The following is a 23,765-nucleotide window of genomic DNA, read 5'->3' on the forward strand; positions in this document are numbered from 1 at the left end:
AACTGATAGAGGACTATATATGTAACACAACACTACTGTGTGTATAGATGTAATACGTGTTGCGTCTGAAATAAAGAAAAGTAAATAAAAAGATAATAGTCACAATTTTACATAGAAATTATGTTTGCTTAATATAAAAGATATTCAAAGACGCAATATGTAGCAACACATATTACACTTTAATAGCAATATTGCGTATCATTTCTAAAATATTTCAATTGCATAATTTCTGTTTCGATATTGAAGCAGAGATTACATTTGTACACTCTCTCTCTTCGCATTTATGGCGTCAGTCCACGCGCTCGTCGACCAAGTCGTTAAGTGATTCGGCTAATTGCGTCGTACCCGTGACTCGGTCCCTCGCCTTTAATCACCCTAATCGCCGTCCGCTAATTATTCGCGGCGCGATTAAAGAGGCTAACGTGGGGTCGACCGGAATACCGATTCACTCTCGCGGTTTCCCGCCAAGGCAACACGCTAGGACGTAGGTTTCTTTATTTCCGTCGTTTATTTATTTCATTTTTACTTAACATTTACATACACAAAGAAAGGCACGGTTGACACTGAATCGAAGCCTTTGACGCGGTTTCCCGAGTCTACTCGCCGATACAAACGTGTGCGGGATTAAAATCATCAGCATTATTTATATCGCCGCTTCTTACCGCCCCTTTATCGATTCACGATGTTGCTGCGAGCAACGGCTTATTAGCTACTTATAAAATGCTAATCATGCTTATAAAATGATATGATGATGATAACGGTAGGATTCGTTTGTTTGATTTCTTTTAGTTTAAAGCTAAAATTGCCATCGTGCTTGTCCCTATCAACTTGTAATAAAGTTTACATTTTACACAAACATATATAATGAACTCTAAATTTCAAAACTTTTATAAATTGTATAAAATTATGTAAATTTCTGTATCACTTTCGACCTGAATAATGGGATACAATTTACATTTTTGATTCATTATTTGTATGCAAAACTCCACATATCATTCGGTTAATCTACTGGATAATGAGAACAAAAAAATATTTTTTTCGCTGCTTACTCCTTTACAACCGAGAGGAGATGGGCACGGTTATAATAACGCAATTAATGTCGCTGTAACGCTCGCGAATGGCAGCGGGACGATTCTTTGATATTCGAAGTCGAGCACGTAGAAAAGAGTAGCCCGAAACAATAACGAGCGTTCTTGTTTCATACACGTACGTGGTACGACGCCATAAATTGCGGCGCGAGGCGTGCCTTATTTTTAATCGGGATTTAATTTGACTATACCGGCTCTTTGTGCGCGCTTGCCGACGTCACGAAGTGGAGGCGGCTCGCGCTCGTTACTTGTTTTGAGTAGCGAATAAGTCAGCCGATCTGCTTGTGCTCGAAATCGCAGTAAATATAGAATGTCTTTAATCAACCGAGACAGACAATAAATGAGTAGAAGATATTGAGCTTCGAAAACAGCTGTTTTACACTTAATGGCATTTGTAAAGAAGATGGTTAAAAAATGATTGTCCACTATTATATTGCTTTTTGATGCGGATCGCGTCATGAATAATTATTAATATGCTTTACTCAAAAAAAAGTACGACGTGTCATTTGTCTGTTGTTGCGATCAATGTGTTTATATGAGAGACACTACAGATACATTGTACAATGATAAACGAAAAATAATTAATTTTTCCTTTTTATTTTTTATTTTATTTCAACCGGTTCTCCGCGTGAATTTTAATGCTCAACCGAAACAAGATTCGGGACATTTATGTGGTGACAATTCTTTATCGACGTGTTTAATTTATAAATTGACAATCTTCCGTTACGAGAGTCTTTAATTTATTACCGTACGATCGTATCACAATTCGTACGGAATTTAATGACATCGGGTCTTCGTGATCGTGAGGCTCGAGCAGACGCTAACAAACAAAGGATTACATTACTCATCCGTCACTCGAAACCTGTACAAACGGAATCGGACGGCCTTAAGCTTCCTCTAAGCGCGCATCGATCGGTCATATAATTAAACGGCGCGCGCCGTTGATCGTCGTTCGCGATAGGAGAACGAAAATCCTTGAATGCTCCAACGGGGCCGGCTGGCTCCTCTGACAGGCGGTTAAATCATCGGTCGCGCGACCGGCGGATATATCTGCGAAACAAAAATCTTGACGGGCGAGTGTCAACAGAACGATAGCCTTCGTCGTAGGCGCGAACGCGGGGGGCGATTAGCATTTCTCATTTGCATATTGACGGGATTTCTAAAAGTTATGAATATTTTACGGCGCACCGTCGCACGTATTTTCGTGCGTTCGAAAACCACCGCCGGCGATGCGTTTTCGCAAAATTGCCGTCATTATCGTCATTACGCCGGTCCATTAATTGTTACGCGTCAACATCCGGGATGAACGTTACTGTCGGCCGATTGCTTTATTGCACTCGCCTATCAGCAAATGCATTGCGTATGGAGAAAAAAATACACTTATCTAATGGCACATTCACGCGGCAATGCCGACGACCAATCATGAATCGTTTCCGGGCGAATATCATCGGCTGTCGTCGCCGCCGCTGTCGCACGCGTATTGATGTACGCACGCGGCGAACGATAAGGTCGAATCCTCCGGCAGAAAGGACGTACGCATCTACGCGCGTACTGATAAGAAAATGGAGATATCGGCGGAGCCTTACCATTTAAAACTATACCGCGAGATGGCGGCAATATACACTTTACGATGTAACGGAAACGAATTTCGAAATTTGGCTCTTTCTTCTTCTTATTAGAAAATTATTTATTTATAAACAATAAAACGTCTCTTGTACAAACGAAAAAAAATTATTTTTCAGAGATAAAATTTCATATTTCTTATATACATTAAATATGAATAGCTTAGATGTAAATTATGCTCCTCCCTCTTTAGAATTTTCATAAATTAATAACATCAATGTTAATGGAAAAGCAAATTTTATTAATTAAAGAAATGGTTTTTTGTAGTGTTAAATTGAATTTTATCTGCTTGATTATGCGAATTTGCCGAGAGTTTCTTGCGTTCAACAATTACGATAGGAAGAAATATAATGGAACGTATCACCAATCTGTCAATGGAACGATGATAGATTCTGGTTTTGTCTCGAATGGAATTCAAATTATCCGAAATTGAATTGCGAGCGATTAAAACGCGACTCGCATGCACGCTGCATAAGTTACGGTGCAAGCGCGTGACTGCTACCGATCAATGGCTCCGATTACCGGTAGTCTCGGAGAATTTCATTATCACGGCCGTAAAATGGTCATTATTTAGAAAAGTTCGGGAGCCGCGGCGGCGAATGAAGTCGTTGGAAACGGCGATATTTATGCGGTGCTACCCGAGAGACGGGCGAGAAAAACGATAATAATTGACGGCGGGCTTTCCCGGTGGGCCAAACACATCGCGCGAAAGACCGATGGCGATTTATCGAACTGGAAAGATCGGTGACGGCGTCGGCGGAGGCGATGGAGGCGGAGGCGGCGGTGGCGGCGCGTTTCCCCGCCGATGTTTTCGTCGTGTTATTAAAACCGCGCGTGAATTATGCGCGCGGCATTAACGAGCGCCCGGAGCAACGAGCGATCGGATCGAAATCCGGCCAGCTCGGATCGGAACAATCGAAATGATCGAGTACTCGAGTCGTTCCGATGTGAAATATATCGGGCAACCTGACCACTGCACGGTCTAAAGCGCAGTCTTTAAATTCGATAACTGAAACAAAAACGATATCGATGAAGCAAAAACGCGGCTGATGAAGTATAGATAGTATGGATGACTATAGCGATTCGATTATTTTTTTTTGTTTTTCGCACAAAAACAAATTAATAAATTTAGAATACGTTTTTTTTTTTTAAAAAAAATGTTGATATATTTGATGTAAAATAAGTTGATATGTACATGTATATATAAAAAATTATGAGAGATAGAAAAATGTTAAAATATTTTAATATTAAAAACTGTTATGACGCGCGTAACAGAAAGAGAGAGAGAGAAATTTATTATAGATGAAAATATTTTCTTCAGGGATACTTTCATCTCATCATCTCAAATATTTTTCGCGATATATAACCTCTTTATGCTGTTACGTGATAATCGATATTGCGCGATATATGTACTTCCGAACTGAGAATACGGCTTCAAAACAACCGATCTTTCTTTTACGCTCTCATAGCTGAGTTGGCACCGAGATTCAGACTGTAAAGAAGAGCTTTTCATGAAAATATCGTTGGCTATCAGTCCTCTGCGAAAAAAAGAAAACGATAAAGAGAGAATCGTGTTAGGTGCTATCCATCGGCGAGCGATTCTGCTTTAAACGCGCGGAACGGGTAGTCGAAAAGTCCTCGAACTTTGACTTTTTGCAACAAAAGTAATCTAGTGGCTTCTTATGCAATTCGATTGCGCGGATTGGCGGATGAACATTAATATGACATAATGAGCTCTTTGTATCAAACGTAACGGCCGATCGTGTAATAAATTTAGCGATAAATTTACGCTGAATATTGCCGAATCGGCAGGTATACATATATCTTTCTTTTTTTGCTTAAATTTATCGAGAATCGACTCGTTCGTTTCAATGAATAAAAGAAACTTAATTAATAATTAGGCTATATTTTATATTTCATATCGAAAAATATTTACGTGCGAGAAATGTCATGGTAAAGGTTTAGAATTTCCATTATATTAGTACCGGTTATATCTATTTAGAAGAATGACAAGCGCTAATGTGTGTTCAAACGATAATATTCGGAGAGTCGATCGAGTTACCGTTTTTGCATAGAGAGCTCTTTCTATCGTCAGAAAATGAGCCTAACTATATAAAGCTCGATTAGAATCACATTTATAACAATTTATGCCGGAGAATATCAAGATGAATAATTCGCATCCTACGACACCTGTCAAAGTCGTTTCTAGGTAATCATTAAAAAGCCGGCTGGGTGAATTGCCACGCGATAATATCGTGCACGATTGACGAGCGAAGAAATTTATTTCTGTCGCATCGCTGCGTCGCTCTCGAAATTGTTTTAGAAATTGCATTCGAGCCGAAGATAAGTAAGGAGGCGAGGGCGTCGCGTCGAATCGAATGGCGTACGGCGATTGAAACTCGTTTCTCTAAAAATAATTTCTGACACAATGTGTCAGACGGCGTTGGCGACGAGCGTCGCGCAACGAGCGACGATCGTCGTCGCGGCGCGGCACAGATCGCCCTTCATCCAGGAATTCCTACTCAGGTAGTCACAGACGGGAGATAGGTACAGAAACAGAAAGAAGGAGAAAGAGAAAGAGAGATGGAGCGCGGAGTTGTTGCAGGCTGCACACACAATCTCCTTTTTCTCGTAGGGCGGAGCACTGTCCATCTACCTGGACCGCGACCGAGGGTACAAACGTAAGGCATCTAATAATAACCTATGGGAACCGCGTTCAAAAGCGTGTTGGCGCGCGATGAGGGAAGAGAGAACTAGATAGGGAGAAATAGATATAGAGAGAAAGAGAGACGGCGCGCAGTCGAGGCAGGGGAGGCAACGAGAAGGGAAAACGTTAAGAGGAGGGTAGGAGAGGAATTAGAGGGGCTTAGCTTCGCGGAGCCTATTATGAGCGCAGCGGGTGTGGGTGGACACACCGATTGCGGCGCAGACGAATCGACGGAAAGGCCAAGGAGAAAGAGAACGAAAGATGGAAAGGGGGAGAGAGAGGGAGAAAAGCCCGAACGGATTCGGGCATTTTTCTCCCGATTTCGAGCGCGCGACTCGCCGTCGCTGAAAGCCGCCTGTCGATATTTAATGCGATAATGTCCCGTCGCGTGTGACCGAACGTCCCTCCGCCGACTCCAACGGACTGCTCCGACTTGACTGACTGATGTCCGACGTGTCGTCGCCCGACGGCATGGCCGATCATCTCCTCCTTCCTCTTCAAGAACCCTCGAGAGGTTCCTGTGGGCGCGATGCCGAATTTTTTTCCCCGGCATTGACAGCGGATCCGCTAACACGAAGAGGATAAATCGCCGATGAATATCGCGGCGGTGTGGAAATTCAAATCGCGCTCACTCTATTATTACAGATTTTCAGTGAATATACAAAAGCGTTATTAATAGACGAATTTTTTTTATTGTTGTCTTTGCTTCTTATAACGTGTTTCTTATACAAAATTTTAGCTTTTTCCATATTATACAGATTTTAATCGACATCTGGTTCTTGAAAAAAATTTATTAAATATCATGTCGATATTATTAAATTATAATCTTGTAGCTGATTTGAGGTTGATGAATCGATCGAATTCGAGATTCCGGCGATGGGTTCGGGGCGAATTGGCGCGTCGCGAGGACGGAGACGATAGTTCGTCTTCCCCGAGAGCTCGCCGCCAAGTCGTTTTTACTCGTTCAAGTGGGCCACGACCGGAAAGGGCCGCACGGGACGTGTGAGGTTTTAAAGAATGGTTTCCCGTGGCGCATCATTCTTCCGCGCCGGTTAGGGCCTCTCCTCTCGTCGTTTTATCGGCTGTGTTTACACCGGCTCCGGATGAATCTTTTTCGAGAACTTCGCCGGCGTGTCGGTGTCCGCCGGAGAAGAACGATCGTCTTACCGCGGACAGATAACTCACCTGCCCGACCGCGTCAAAACAAAGTATCGCGTCACGGATACGTCACGGAGACCGTGCAAAAAACGTGATTTTCGAGAGCGATCGCGTCACGCGTGGCGTTGGCAAATCACCGTTGTATCTTTAAAAAAGTCTGACGCTGTATCTTAATCGTGCGACGAGAGTTTAACCCTCTAAATACAGGTATTTTTTCAAAAGAAGGTTTAATCTAATATTTTAATTCGATAATGAAATTACATATTCCGATCAAAACGACCGCATCTGCGAGGGAAAAAGCTACAATTCTTATTTATTAACACGTTCGCCAACTAGAACGATACGGAAAATAATAAGTACTCCATTACAAAATGTTACGCACATGGAGTGATATTACTAAATTACAGCTTTGCGTTTCGCCGCGACGATAATCCACCAAGCGAAGCACGAGAAGTTGTAATTTGCATATTTAGCGGAAAAATATACACGAGCGGGACGATGGATTAATCAACACCACAGACGCTGCGAGAATTTTTAACAAATTACGGACAATACATTTGTCATCGTTCACGTATCTCTAATGTTGAAAGGCGTTATGCGCTGTCATCGATAGACGAAACACTCGGAGCCATTCTGGCCGTATAACCGCGGTACTTGTACCGCCATAACTCACCCTCGCATAATTACGGGGTGTACCTTCTTTCTCTCTCTCTCTCTCTCTCTCTTTCGCCTGTTCTTTTCCTCTTCTCCCTTTCTCTCTTTTCTCCTTTCTTCTTGTCTTCCGTTTCCCATCTCTCTTTCTCCTTCGGCTTCTTTCCCTCACCTCCAGCTTTATAAATCGTGGCTACGCGGCCATTTACCCGCCAACAGGTATGGGGCGCGTGTCACCTGTTCCAAGACATCTCGTAAATAACAGAAATAACATCTTAAGTCCGATACACGATACAAGCCCTCATTGAAGATCTCGACCGTACGATGACGTTCGATATTTTTTTTACATCCCGGGCAAAGATCAACATTCCGGATGTGTAGCTGATAATGGGATATATTTAGTAAACGATTATTATATGTTTTTTCCTATAAACGTATTATATTTAATCGCATTTATTTTGTGAATCATTCGTCAATTTGATAAAAATACTATTGAAAATAAGTTAATCTTCTGCTATTTCTTGCCGGAAAGGCAATCTAATATTAATAAAAAATTAAGGCGATAATATGCCTTCCCGACAATTGGACATTTTGACGTTTCTCGTGACCACAATCGGTGCTTTTTGCGCGAGCAAAATTATTATGCGGGTAATAATACCGTACGATATCTCAATTATGATTCCTTATCGCGTAACCTATTTCTTCCAGTATTGTTCCAAGACAGAGAGAAAGAGAAAGAGAGAGAGAGAGAGAGAGAGAGAGAAAAGCACGTCTCGAATCGCGAGTAATTAACCTCGCCGCACTCGTTCGCGACTCGATTTCGTGGCGTCAGGCCGGATAATCAATAATGCCATAACGAGACGGTGAGCGTAAGATTGAAACGTTTCGCCGTCACGACTGCGCGTATACTCGAGGAAGAAAAAGGAGAGAGAGAGAGAGAGAGGGAGAACAAGCCGGACGCTCTCTCGACAAACGACTCTGTCAGATCGATGGATCAGTAAATGCCGCGTCGGATTGTTTAGCGGAGGACCGGCTTGCTCTCGATAACCGCCACGCACTCCAGTCAGGATGAGTCCGCGTCTTTCTCAGAGAGATCCTCAAGACGAAGAGAGAAAACCGAGAGAGAAAAAGATGCCAAGTGGTGAACGAATATAGGTCAAACGATTTGAAATGGAAGCAGTTTGTACTTTTTGCAGAGAATCGGTCTAAGGAGTTTCTAAGGATCGAGATCCATGATCACGATATTGTCCTTTTGTCCCTATGGCGCCTCCCGAAAATGTTGAATCGAATTTCAAATATTTTCACGTTAAGCTTATTCTCCCTTCAAAAAAAATTACATGTTGGTACAGCAATAAAGCAAACAGAATGAAATGAATATCTTGCCAACAAGAGAAAACAAACTATCAGATAAGTTACTTCAAGGAATACATTAATGGCGCTTCGTATTAATAGCAATATGTGAGATAATGGGGTGATATAAAACCTTTTTATGCATATATCTTGAGTCGATTGAGTCAAAGTGATAGCGCGACACGCGACAATTTTGCACGACAAGCGCTTACGCATCATGCGTCTTATGAATTCGAAAAGAGTGAGATCGCGCGTTTGTTACTCCCCGTCATCTTGTAACGTGTAAAAATTCTATGCATTTGCAAGTGATGACAGGGCTGAGCCGGGGATTCTTGACGTGTCATCGCCTAGCAACATTATAAGGGTACGCGTGCGTGTGCGTATTTACATATATGTAGGCCGATAAAGTTCGATTTTTCGTTGTTTCGAAAGCTTCCTTATTTTTCTCAGTGATTTCATTCACGGCAGATTCGCGTATCTTCATGATAGCGTATGTCGATTGGAAATAATTTTTTTCATTTAGTTTTTCTCTTTAATATTTTTACAAATGAGACATTTATATCCTTTTGGAACATAATTCTCTCTTCTTTTTCTTTCGATGCAAACGTAAAATTCTCTCAAACATTGCATTTTTTATATCAAATTTTAGACCAAAGAACATTGATCGAGATAGATGAACGATGTTTCGCAGTTCGTAAAGCCATATTTTCGAAATATAGAAACTCGTTCAGTGAATATATATCCAAAATGTGTGGGTGGTGGTCATATCGCAAAGTTAGATAATTTGGCTTTTGTAGAAAATATATCACTTCCGTCTTTTACAAAATGTATTTAACCAGCTTGCATGGATGGAGATAATGCAGCTCCATGGGACGCATTACTTTTGTACCAAAAATAGACATAAGAATTAAAAGAAAGAAATTCTTTCTTTCTTTTCTCTGTTTTTTTCCTTTCTTTATACGTTTCCCGATATGCATTTCCGTTTCCTGTTTTTTTTTACGATATTCTTTTATCCTTATCTCATTTTAACAATATAAGAAAGGGGGGTAATGAGGGACATCATTCGCGTACTCCTTATAATACATCGAGATTCGAATCTCACGGTATGCGCAATCGTATTCGCGGAATAATCATCTGTCATTCTCTGTTGTAAATCAAAATGCTGTTCGCACATATTCTCATCGTCACATCTTCCGGTCGTTTGATTTCGTCTCGCTATTTTCAGGATGCGATCGTAAGAAAACGTTGGACAAGGATGAGATCCTGTCAGTTATCACGCTAAGCGATGCCGGCGATTTCAGCGCGATAATTTAAAGTCACGGTTAAACTTGCAACGTATAAAAAAACTTAGATACAAATGAATTTCCATTTGTAAAAAAATTGTACAGCTTGTTCCTAGTCACACAGAATTTCAAGTGACTTATCTTACAACTGCCAGACCATAAAACTCTTACGTCGAATTAACTCTGGGCTTACCGATACCAACATCTTTGACATGAATGCAGCCGGTGCAGTAGGCTTTTCGGTGACCGGTCGCTAGGCACGATGCATCATCTCGAGTCGACTCTCCCTTTCCATCTTGTACATCGTTGCTCACCGTCGCGTCGATCTCTCGCCTTGGCCCGCCCGGGTCGCCTCGATGCAGGGAGAAGAAGGAGGAGAGATCCTCTCTGATACCCTCGGCGATCCCAACCCTCCAGCATCCCGCGCAACCGGCCTGCCAGTCATCTGTAAGGGTTTAGTCACACTGGAATTTGTCGGAGGATATTCTGTAGTTCTCCGTCCTTTTACTTGATCGAAATATGTTCCGGTCATCGTCGTTTGCTTCGTTCTGGAATACTTTGTACAAGAATACGAAATGGAGACTTTCTTCTAATGGTGAAATGTTTTATTTTTTGCCAAGGACACGAATCTATACGAAAATTTTACTCAATGAAGTTTAACCTTTGAATTGTAATCTAAAATATGACCATAAAATTGACTGACAAAAAGAGGGTTTTGTTTAGCATATCTTTTAACTTTCTAAAGTGAGTTGCATAGAAAACAGAAAGAAATTCATTTTCTTTAATAGTTATTCTCTTTAACTATAATACTTTCGTTTAGTTAGTATTTTCCAGAAAGAACCTCGGCAGTTTGTTATATTTGAAGTTTGCAAACATGTACAAATTCTTTTCTATATAGATGGCAAGGATGATTTCTCTCAGCATTTTCTGCCGAAATGATTCTTAATCTTCATATACATGCTCTTCTGGATTAAAGTAATCGGCTCATACATCGATTTTTGCGCTGATTCTATACGCGTATCACGTATCTCTGACTGCGCATTTTCAGAATAACAAGCAAGGCATTCTTTTTACAAACGCCGTCATGTCTTTATTATTTTTGATCGAGCGATCAAGCATCTCATCGCAAAGCGCTACAACAATAAAAATGCATAGTACGTGTCATTATGACGCAGCGAAAAATGTAGAAAAATGTAGCGTGAAAGCTACCAACATCTGGAAATTTTCTAACGTGTGCAATAACAAAGGACTGCACGAAATTTTTATCTTTGTTAATAACCTGGTGAAAAAGCGTTATACAACAATAAAAATGCATGTGTAATATCATTATGGCGCAATGAAAAATAGAAGCATGTATCATAAAAACCACTAGCATCTGGAAATTTTCTAGCACGTGCAATAATAAAAATCTGTCTTTTGAAAAAGACGAAAGTTTTATCTTCGCCAAATTTTTTCGATAAAGGAATAGTTTCCGATTACTTTATTATAACGAATAAAAATCATGTATAAACATACGCATCAATTTCTGTGTAGATAATTTTCTGCGATAAAAATCGCATGACTTTTTTTATTGAATTATAATGAAACATACATTATGCAGATTATCACGCACTAGTTTTTCAATTCTAGCATAATAATTTCTGGAGTGAATCATTATAGTCATTGTTATATTTAGTCTCTATTTATCTAAATATCTATATTTATTCTATATTTATATCTTTATTCTACATTTTTATATTTTATAATTTTTTTATATAAAAGGAATAAAGAAAAAGAAGTTTATATATATAATATATAATACATAAATATCATTTCAATATTATTTCAAGCAGCTTATTTCAATTCCTTTTCCAGGGATCACCGTTTATCCTATTCGCTTATCATGCTTACTTTCGCACCCGGCACACGATTACAACAAGCACGACGGCGCAATGAGAATTTCAGTTTCATAAGCGGGGTTAGCGGCGCTTAATGACGAGATCAGATTTCCACCTTCATTTTGGATGGTAATTTATGCCGCGCGCAGAACTCGCACGTCGCTAAGACGCCCACGTAACTTCGTTGCCTGTCTATCACTATTATCGCTAACACGACGAGAGCGAGTGGTTCTCGCGCGACTCTCTCTCTCTCTCTCCCTCTCTCTCAGATTCGCTCGATCTCCTCGTAAAAGGTATCGTTCCCAGGCACCAGGACGATCACTCGATATCTACATTGGATTTCTATCGGGGATTATCGTCTCGGTCAGACATACCGTGCCACAAATCCGCATATAAATCTATCCAACTTTTACAATTATATAATCAAAGGTGCGACTTTTCAAATATTTAATAAATTCAGGTAAAAAATTAATAAGTCGAAATACTATCAATTCTTTCCAAAATGTGCCGAGAAATTATAAATGTAATTATAAATGTGCGGTACAAACATGATATTATTATTTTTCTTCAAATCTTCCAAAAGTGCTTTTAAATCCTGAAAAACAAACATTTTCCGAAATGATCGATTTCCGGCGACACGTACAATTCCCGCTTGGATCGCGACGCGCATACATCGCCGGCGCGATTATTTCATTTTCGGGGTAGAAAAGGAGAGTTTTCCCCGATCGCATCGTACGATGCGATCTCGCAGAGGGGTAGGAAGGGCCTTGCTGCCCGGCCCGGCACGGCACGATAGGTGCGCGCGCCATAGCTCGCAAGGGCGGACTACCGGTTTAATGGGGCGCGGATGTGCGTTTGTAGGGGTGTCGCATTCACCGGGGTGATCGATCACGGGTTATCCACCCTTAGTCTGTTATAATGCGCCGCGCACCGTGTACACGCGTAGGTACCTAGCTGCTTTCCTTGCCTCGCGATGCCCGACACGGCGGCGATCTTCCTGTTGGTCCTGTTAGTCTTGGAGCGAACTCGATGATAAATCGTATAGTTCGGGATTAATACGATCAAAGTAATCTAATGATTTAATTTGGCGATATATATTAATCACGTATCCATATCGTCATCGAATTGTCTTGGCTAGATATTAAAAATTGCTGTTGTATTGTATTTTTGCATTTGTCATGTTTTCGTGTACTTTAATTAAAGTTCATCAAGTTGATGGATACATATTTAATTTTTTAAACTGATATTGAATAACATTCGCGGTTTAATTATCAAATTGATCGACTAACAAGATTTTTTGATTATTTTGATGCAAAGTAATCAGCCTTAAGTAAGCCGCGATACAAATTCTCGCTTTCCTCAAAATGATAGCCGTCTTACTCGTATAATTTGCGTGATCTCCGCGAGCGATCGACGAATGAACTTTGCACGAATCACGCGTCGTGACGAATAAGACACTCTCATTCCTTGGCGCGAATAGTTGAAAGCGGATCGTTGTTAACAAGTTCCTTTTTCTCACGACCGGTTATTCTAAATCGAGTAGCGAACGCGCAAAGAACACGTGGATGCACGCAGGATCGCCGGAATTCATTGCGCGCCTTTCTAAGGACTATAAACAAGCGAAAGCGCCGGAGAGAATGTCACTTATACGGCGCGATTCCACGAAAAGCGTCCACACGGTTGAGGATGCGAATTCGGGGAATTTGGTAATTCGAGAGCCTTAATCGGATCAGTGTTGCATTTCACGGAACCGATAATAAAAGCGCATGGGAGATTTTTCGCCATGCTAACGAATTTTTCGTCACGGTATTTTGTATTGTTAAAGGTTTTTTGTGTCTATATAAAATATGTCATAGTTATTCTAATGATAAACACATGATCGCTCACGAAATAAAAAATTATAAATTATTGATTGCACAAGAGATACTCGTACATAGAGTTGTTATTAATTATTGTTTTATTTTTCCTCATTTTAAAAAAATTAAGAATGCTCGATTTTTTATGTCTTGTTCCTTTCACTATGCATTCTGAAAGATTTTTTATTTTTATAAAAGTCTAATAGATGTAAGACTCGAAACATCTGGTTGCTCGATTTGAGGATACTTTTCTGTTGAGCATATATTATACATACGAGAATCGAGAAGCATATGTAGTTTCATAAACGCAAAACTGACGGAAACAACACGCAATTATCTTCTCTGAAATGTCTGCAGCGAAATTGCGAGCTGCTCCGTAAAGTCTATTGTTCGTAAGAATACTTGCGCACCGTAAATTACACAGCATATAATTAACCCGGCTATATATGTCACGAGGAATATTTAATTCTGTATCGAAGATCGTGGAAAGCGTTAAACGGATTACATATGTAAACCTTCGAAATTCGAATATCGTTTAATCCGAGGTCCACTTAAAGTCGAATCATTTTATAATTCGAGTTGAATTGTTTTTCTGATATCGGAAACATTAATATTTCTTCGCAAAATATCTGCATGATGACAAAAGATTCGATAGTCTTTAACCATATTTTAAACAATATTGGATAAACTTTTGGAAATATAATTATATGTGATATTTTTAAGACGCGAGATTATTTACTGTAATGTCTTATAACAGCAAGTCTATAAAGTAACACATTCCCCGATTTACGATAAAATCGGGATTTAATCTTTTAAGAGTAACATATCTTTTCGTACATATCTCTAGTTTAATTTCTTCTGTTTTTTACATGAAAAATAAAAAATCCTAAAAGATTTGAAATATGTATCTGCGCTGTGTGTGTGAAAAATTTCTTTTCGTAAAATCGACTTTTGATTATCGACTCGAATAGAATTTCTTATGTATGTTTTGTATATTTGAAAACTCGTGCATATCGTGTACATATGTTTATTTGTGTTGACATGTACAATACTAAAAATTTTACGGATAAATCTAGACTGTAGGAAAGAAATTCTCTATTGCTTTCATTTTCTTATATTTCGTTTTTTATTCTAAAATTCTTCGAAAAGATCTAGATTATAGTTAAACGGAAAGAAATCTGTTGTCTCTCTCGCTCTCATTCTCATGTCTCGCTTTTTTTGTCCGAACAAATCAGAGACAAGATTTACGGAGACAATTCTTAGTAAGTAATTCCATATGCTTCGCGATAAGATAACCAATTTCAAACAACGCTCTTGTAATTGAGAGATGATAGAATTAAAGTTTAGACGTTTAGATTTTATTTCTGTAAAAACTTTGCTTCTCTTTCTTTTATACACCGAGCGCAAAATGTGGTTTTATCACAAAAATTTTAATGTATTCTAAATGAAACTCGCGACTCCAAACATTCTCCGCATCGAGACTTTCCACGAAATACAAATTATCAGCGTACATCGACATATGTATAGATATGTATACGTTTCGTTCTGTCTTCTATCTGCTTGACTGTGTATAGACTTCGACTTATTACGTCTCTCTCCCCTTTCTTTCCAAAAGAAAAGACAGCTGAGGCATTTTGCAGAATTATTGAAAATACGAAACGAGTTTTTAAATCGCGTAAACTATTGCATCATTTTTCTCGGCGCATTAATTCACGTCACTTGAAAAAAAAACTCTTTCTGTAATTCCATCTTCGTAAACGCGTTTTCAGGATTGCGCAGCTTTGACTGTTTCGAGAATACGACGACTATCTTGTCAAAGTTTATAACCGAATCGCGATCACGTCGCGTTTATTTAGTTGTGACATGAATGTAATCGACCTTTCTATCGTCTTTTATATAACATTGTCGATATACACAGACAATAGAGAAATAAATCAAGAGACAAATTAGTCTTGCTTTTCTCAATGAAAAATAAATAATTTAATCTTACTTATTTAAAATTAATAAAATTATATTTCTTAGATCGTTGATAAAGCATCTATAAAAAAAATAAATATAAATGCTACAGAGTTATAGTGTGTATAAGTAATAAATAATAAATAAAAAAATATATAATAAAATATAAAATACAAAATAAAAAAATAGTACATGTATACTAAAGTTATATATTTTTAAATTATAATTTTTTAATATAATTATTGATTGATTATATTCTTGATTTCATTCTTAGTAGCACACATTTTTATTTCATATACTTTATACGTTACTTTTTACACTTTATTTAATAAATCTCAAATTGTAATTGTAAAGCACGTGGCCGCAAATCCATAAAAGAGTAGCGAGAGTGACAGCTTTCCCGGCTCCGTCAACGTTTATCGAATTTTTCGTGGAGCCACTTAGATAATTCGCAGGCAGGCGGGAGGTTTACGTTAGAATCAATCATTTTTTGGCGTCACGAGGAATTTAATAGCTCGTGGCTGGTTTCATGATCGAGAGAAAGAGAGCAAAAAAAGTCTCTTTTATTGTATTGGCCGATATATGACATAGTTGACATAGTTGTTTGTTTCATTTGATTGACAAAATTTATGGCAAAGTAACAGACCTCCGGAGCATGTATCCTGCATTCTCTGTAGATAAACTCATTTCTTACAACTTTCTATAAACTTAAGAATTAAACGAATAATAGCATTCTTTCAGCAAAAGAAGTCTAAAAAAGCATATTTGATGGTGACCATGCCGTTTCTTTCTTATTGTTAAGTTGGACAACTCAATACGTTCCAACATATAAATCGATGCTTTAGGATCGATTTGTATGTTTACGTTGCAAACACTTCGCTAAGAATGGTTCTGATGTAAGATGATCTGATGCTATGCCTGAATACTTTGAGCAAAACCTATTAAATAATTTTTTCGCGCTTGAAATAACAATTATGTATGTTTTAGAAACTATTTTTGTATTTCTAATCCTTAACTCGATATAATTTAGTGTATATTTTAATTATGAAATTATGAATTTAAATTTTAAAAGTGCATTTTTTTGTATCGACTTGAATCACTATTATTTATGTGATTTGTTCTCTTCAGTTGCTTGCCAAAGTTTCTACGCGTTGAGCAAAGAAAGCTTGGAATCTTGTGAGAATAGAAAGTTAACCTTTAAACTCTCGACAAAATCTTCTGTAAGAATTTCTCATAATTTACGATAAATTTTATTCACTAGTATGCATATGTAATTTTAATCATACGGTCTTATAATTTATTTCATATATTTATATTTTTATCATATTTATAATCTTTCGGTATTTATAAATATTATATTCCTACACAATTAATCTTGTATCCGTACATAAAGAGTTTACAATATTATAAATTTATACAAGAAAAAATAAACAAGTCGGGGGAATAGACCCATCTTGTGTTTCTACGTTATAAGACGCGTCCAACGTAAATTCGGAGATCCGGGATTCATTATCCGCCTCGTTGACGGCGTCCAGTTCGACGCCGCCACATCGATCGATGGCTGCTGAACGCGGATGTGTCAATTTGCGATATTATGCGGAACGCGGCGTGTAAACGCGCGCGCAAAGGACGATGGTAGGCGCGCGAGGACGAGCACGGGGGGCGACGACGACGACGACGACGACGACGTCGACTACAGGGAAGAGGGAGGGGAGGGAGGAAGAGGGAAGTGCGGGATGAGAGAGTCATAAAATCGAGCGAAGTGAACGCCAGGAGGGAGACACTGAGTGATGTCGGTGACAGGCCGACCGCCCTCCTCCTCGTCCTCCTGCAACCGCCTCCTGTCGCTATTACTCACCGAACGCCGAATACCATTCAAAGTTCGAAACCGCACGTTCGCGACCCAATTCCTACGCGGAGTCAGCTGTTCGGTTCATTCAAAGCTCGATCGTTGGCGCCTGGCGTAAAACGCCGACGAAATTATGAAGAAAAGGGAAAATTAATCGCCCATATTGTCGTCGGTGATGGCCCTGTTTGGTCGGTAATCATTCTCTATGGACTTACATCTCGGACGAATCCGCGTTAAGTCGTTAAAACATCCACTCAATATTTTTAGTTTGACATGTACACGTATATACATTATTATAAAATTGGATTTTTTTCAATGTTATGTCTTGCGAGAATAATTTCGAAGAATTACGGATAAAAACAGAAAAAAACACACGTAATGTGCGTGTGTAAACAATAGTGTGAGTGCGTGATGTGTTTTGTATTACACATATACATATGTGTGTATGTATGAATATTTTGTCTCGTTTGAAGCATCAAAATAGAGGATCATTTTTAAGACTTAAGGTAAACATTAAAGCTCCTTATTCAGTATAAACAAACTATAAACTCTACGGAAATTTCTATTTTGGATTTAACATGGTTATTATATACATATATATTTTCAACATATTTAAAGTGTAATAAAAAAATATTTGTTATTCTTATATCAATAGTCTAGCGGTTTCTTCTCGCGGTTAACAGAAAGATTCTTGTGCCGGTGTCCAATAATGTCCGACGGCAAACGACGACTAAAAGAATCGTGTTTCATTAAATAGGATTACTAAGCAGTCGTTCGCGACCAGTTGTCGGGCAGCGTTTAATTCTGCTGAAACAAATATTCATTCCTCGTACGTGCACACGTGATACTATAATTTCGAAAAGACCGGTGATTTATCGCGTGTCAGAATCAGCCAAATCTGTGACTTGGATCGATTGCAAATTTGCGGAAACGGTTGCGTTTGTGCAAAAACAGCATTGCGACGGATTCTCTCTCTGCCAAGAAGTAATCGTCGCGTTGAGACTGTCAGTGTTATCCTGCGCTCGTGACCGCTCGAGCATCTTCGGCTCGATCCGCCGAGCACCCAGAAGGGGAGAGTAGTCCCGAAAGCACACTGTCAAAATGCGCACTAGTTATTCCACCAGACAACATCGATCACCGACGGTACGATCAATCGTATTAATATCCACGTCACAGGTTTACTCCAAGTCGACAAAAATTGAAAATTATTTACGCGCAGGTTTATACTCCCATGTATTATTTATGTACATCATTTAACTGTATCAAGTTGTATGCAATTATATTTTAATTGAAATATTAATCGAGAGCGCAAGAGAGAGAATTATACTTGGATATCGCAAAAAGGTAACACGCTACGTTTATGTAGTCTCCCGGGAAGATATTTTTTTCCGGCAGCAAAATTCTGAAATAGATATAGGATCGTAGATTTTTCTCAACTTCAGTTTTCGGAAGAACAGTCTCGAGAGGCTAACGCGCCTCGGGAAACGCCTCGATTGACCGCTCGCTCGCCCGGACTCCCCGGACTCGGCGTATTTCGCGCGAACGACGTTCTCGTATCGTCCTAGCCACGGCCCTCGTCGTCGTCGTCGTCGTCGTCGTCGTCGTGGTCGTGGTCGTCGTCGTCATCCGTCGGCGGTCTCGTTGGTAGTGGTGTAGCGATGGCGGAGGATTCTGTAGTTCGCAATCCCGCCGTCGCGGCGCTGGACCGCGCGCTCTCTCGCCCGATCCCGATGGGCGGTCTCGAAGACGCATTGGCCGCGTTCCGTAGGCGTGGCGGCGAGTCTCCCACTCTACGGCGTAGCGCGGCGCTGATTGACAGTTGGCGAACGACTGCGGAAGGCGCAGGATCTAAAACCGCGCTAGGCGCTACTCTCCACGCTCGCTCGCTCCGCTCTTCTCTAACCCGTGCGATCTACACCCGGTTGCTTTTTCGTGGGGGAAACCTGAAACACGCATATCCCCGTGGCTGCCTTCGACCGCGCGCCCGCCGCTACGTGTAACACACTACGAACCTACCACCTTCTGTCCACCGGAGTTACGAGTGCCACACGCAGTAGTAGTCACGGTCAGGGAGGAGGGTCGCCGACGTCTCGCGGACATCACTCGCTCGCGCGGTCTCCTCTCTCGACTCGCGTCCGTGCGGTCTTTACGGTGATATCGTATTCACCCGTCGCGTACACGGTAAACGCGGCGAGTAATCGTCGTCGTCGCCTCGTCCCGTCTCGCGTCGCGTCGCGTCCGTCTCGTACACGTATACGTAATATCCGTCGTAACGTCGCGCGCGCGTTATCGCTCCGCGACCCGGTTCTTACAGATTGTGCGCGACAGGCGGCAACTTGGAAGAAGATACGTATCGCGGGATAGAGCGCATCGTCGTGGCAACGCTGTTGTCGTTGCCTGCCGTTGCCCGCTGCCACCGTGTGCCACGCGTCACGCGCGTCCCTTGTAAACGCATCCGCGAGGTGCGAGCGTATGCATCGGTTGACACTGTGCCGCGACGGTGAATAGTGCGAAGCGTCCTGACGCCCGTCGTCGTCGTCGTCTTCGTCGTCGGGCGTCATTTGTGGATTTCTCGCTCGTGTTTGAGTATCGAAGGATGTAACGAGGTGTTCTGTCAGTGACATCATCGGGTCAGGTGATTTATCGTCAGTTGTTGGTGCGCGAAACATAGTGAATATAGAACAGGACGTCTCTTGGTTGTGTGAGATAACTCCGAAGTTGGTTGCGGAACGACGGCTCACTTCGCGCTACTCGCGACAGACAACCCGGCGCCATCTCGATGTGGCACGCTCGGCCGACAGGTCCCGCGATCGCCTCGCGCGCGAATCTCGCGCTCTAGGTGCCACTCTACTCATCGCTGCTCCTTGTCTCATCTCCAGGTCGATCGAGATCGAGTCTCGTCCACCGTCGTTGAAGACATCTCTCGTGACGAAGCACGTGCCCAGCATCGGGCAAGCGTGATATGCGGGATTGACGGGAGGCGCGCTGACACCCAAGCTGCTGCGTCAACCCGCAACCACCGAGGTGGTATCATCGGCGACGATGTGGAAACACGCGTATCCGGCCGCAGCCGTCGTCGTAGCCGTCGCAGAAGCCCTACCACGAGCGATTATACCCGCTGCCGAGCTGTGCTGACGCTTGTTCGCGATTATCTAAATTCATCGGCTACGCGTCTCGTTGCGAGCGACGCTCTTGAGTCCTTTGAAACATAACGGAAAACGAGGAAGAGAGAAGAGGGAGAGAAAGACAGAGCGGAATAGAAGCGGGCCGACGGAACGATTGTCCAACGCGAGTGCGCGTCGATTCTCGAAGGAAGAAGAAGGAGAAACTCTCGTCTTTTAGTTTGGACCGTCGGCTGCCGACGGAACTTGGAGTTCGACCTCGATCTCTAGCCGTCGGACGAGCTACTCTACCTTTTGCCGCGAAAGCCCAGCGTCGCGTAGCGCGTCCGAGCGCCAGGCTTAGATCGCGCTACAACTGTGCTTAAAAGTGTTGTGAAGTGTCGAGGCTCGCTTGCTTACATTGTGGGAAAATACAGCCGCTACGGTGGCTCAGCACGCAGAGTTCCCCGGCGCGGCCAGGGCGTTCATGGCGCAGCCAAGGGTAAGTTTTATACAATCACACATGTTTACCTTTTGCCCTTTAGTTGTTCGCGACGTTAGGCGAGATAGTCGATAGGTCGCGGAAGTCAATTCGCGTAAAATATGAGAGCCTCCTTGAAGAATCTTATAATCTCGTTCTCGAGACGTGAATTTAGTGACAGAAATACGATATTAACGTTCTGAGATTTTTTCAAGTATAGGGATGAAATATGTATCCATAAATATTTTTTACGGACGTTTATGAGTGTTTTAAAGGTGTCCAAGTAACAGTATATATATCGCGAGAGTCAAAATTAAAAGAGGAAAAAATCATTAATGATACAAAGATTCCAACTTCTCCAAATGTCACATATCAAAAAGAGTCCCGTATGCGAGAGCGCTCGAGTGTCGTGGTTAATGCGCTCGATTCGTGATTCGTTCGCGAGAAAGCTCGAGTTTTTACTCGAATGCTGCTCTTGTAGGCAGCTTCGAGAGTCATCGGCATCGCGTGAATTATAACACGGTCTCGAGAGAGGCAACGAGTCTCGTCTCGAGCGCGCGCGGTTCCTCGCGGTCGGTGAATTTGAATTGAATATCGTCGCCTTGTGTCGAAAGAAAATTTACATGTCGGTCGCCACGGCCTCCGTTTTGTAACCGCTGCTTACAACGCCGTTTACAACGCGCCGCGACGGCCGAGGAAAGAGACGGTCGCGCGAAAGGGTTGCTCGCGGACTCGCCGAGAGCGAATTTCTTATTCGCGCATTCCGCCGATTCACACGAATGCGAGAGAAAGAGAGAGAGAGAGGAGGAGATGGAAAGCGTTGAATATCCGTTGCGAGTCTTGCGGGCCCGTTTCGAGCCGATTATACGCATCGTAATCGGACGACTTTGACCGCGGCGTAATTACAGCCGATAATCATAACACAACACCGGGGAGTAAATTTCCTCTGGCCTCGATTGCGAGCCGAGACGACGCCTCTCGCGTTCGACTTCTCTCCAATAGAGTACACAAGTGACAAAATCCGAATAGGGAGACATAGTTTAACGAATGTTTGTGCGTCGAGGTCATTTCGGAACCGCGAGAGTGCAATGTAGATTTTTCGTTGAATGCTCGCCTACTCGTGATTATCTCGTTCGAGTATTATCTCCAACATTTCGGGTTCGTATGTGTTACAGACGAAGACGGCTTGGCGTGTCAGAATTTCGGAGAAAGAATTTCAGAGCGAGACTCGCACATTCAGTCGAATCGCGATGTGTGATAAACGCGCGTGACACTGCGAACACATAATTAAAACAAGTGGTAAATTGACACTGCGTTGTTGTCCTCAATGATGAAAGACGTCGCAATTCCGAAATACGTTTCTGTTCATATCTCGCGTCTCGTAAATACTTGCAACGTGTCGAGAGCTAGATGCATTATTTCTTCATTATTCCGCGCGCTAATGTAATAAATAATTGCAAAGTTATTCTGGTAATAGATAGTTGTCTACGATAATTCAATTAGGTATGATTGTTGAAGCTTTTATTGTTTTTTTTTTAATTTGAATCGCTGGAAGCAACATGAACTCGAGTCGTTCTTTACAACTTTCAAAACTAAATTATACTACACGCGCTGTATAATATAAAATGTAATAAGTGCAAATGATTTCTTTCAACATTGTGGAATTTCCAGGTTCACATATTAAGATTTATTTTAGCATTTATTATTTTCAAATTTGTACATTTGCTTTAAGGTCTTCGATATTTAAGTTTCTGTGACGTCATTTTCATCCAAGTAAATTTCATCGCGTTACAGAAATTGCAAATTTAATATGTCGCGATAAATTTTACATTTTAAAAATTTCTACCTCGAGAATAAAATCTGTAGCTGCGTGTCGGTTATCTCTTTCCGTGAAATCCGCCGACGGATGATAGAATCAGTCGAGAAATATTAACACGGAATTGTGAAACAAGGATTGAAAATAAAAAATTTGCCGTCGCTTTATATTCACCCCCGACGGACGCATCTCGAAAGGAGATTATTTCGATGCTAAACATCTCGTTGTCTGATCAGAAACGGAAAGCTCGTAGTCAGGGATACTCTTCGGGGAATTAATTAAATTTCGTGCGTGTTTACTCTTGTGGTTTACGCGGCAGACAAAAAAATTACTGAGATAATTACGATTTTCGTATAAAATCTCGGTCTGTCGTGATAGCCTTTTGATTCGTGAAATCTGTCAAAGTATCGCGCGCAAAGTTAAAGAGTATGATTTGTGTATTGATATTGTGTAAAGAAAAAATGTATGAGAAACTCGATTGTTGCATCTCTAGATTTTTAAATAATATAAGTAAATTTTTAAGATGAGCATAAAACGCAAAAATTTACAATAAATTGTAATAAATTGTATATATTTTATTTCTAATTCAAGTGTGTTATATGGTTTTTATTTTTGATAATTGAGTGTCATTTTTTACTTATTTATGACATTTACTTGCCGTCGAATATAACATTTTTCTTTTTCGACATGCTTTTGTAGATTTCACATTTTGAAATATTTTAAAGTTATAATTATTATTTATAATTCTATTAAAATATTTTTTATAAATCGATTTATAAATTAAAACGCAAAATAAGAATATATCTCATTTTTTCTTTCTCTCTCTTTCTCTCTTTTATATAATGTGATACATTGACAGAAGTTTTCATTTTTGATATCATTTAGATACTAAAGTAAATAGAACAAAATAATACAAGAGATTATTACAAATCAAAATATGCAACTTTCGAGAAAAGAATGCATATTAAT

At 40.8% G+C, this 23,765-nt stretch overlaps 1 protein-coding gene across 8 annotated transcripts in view; it reads left to right on the top strand.

The window, feature by feature from the left end:
- Positions 1-23,765, top strand: part of Hth (Meis homeobox homothorax) — a 425,203-nt gene that overhangs the window by 21,584 nt on the left and 379,854 nt on the right. For 4 of the 8 annotated variants that reach the window (XM_083108987.1, XM_083108980.1, XM_083108985.1 and 1 more), the window contains exon 1: positions 19,202-21,001. In XM_083108987.1, the coding sequence (XP_082965113.1) occupies positions 20,987-21,001 (15 nt within the window). In that variant the 5' untranslated portion in view covers positions 19,202-20,986. Of the gene's footprint in view, positions 1-19,200; positions 21,002-23,765 lie in introns of those variants that run through there. The other 4 variants (XR_014440459.1, XM_083108986.1, XM_083108981.1 and 1 more) reach the window with 3 other exon arrangements.

This window comes from Camponotus vicinus, unplaced genomic scaffold, assembly GCF_025532165.1.
Source record: "Camponotus vicinus isolate PSW18456_S1 unplaced genomic scaffold, iyCamVici1.0 SCAF_9, whole genome shotgun sequence".
NCBI classification, from domain to species: domain Eukaryota; kingdom Metazoa; phylum Arthropoda; class Insecta; order Hymenoptera; family Formicidae; genus Camponotus; species Camponotus vicinus.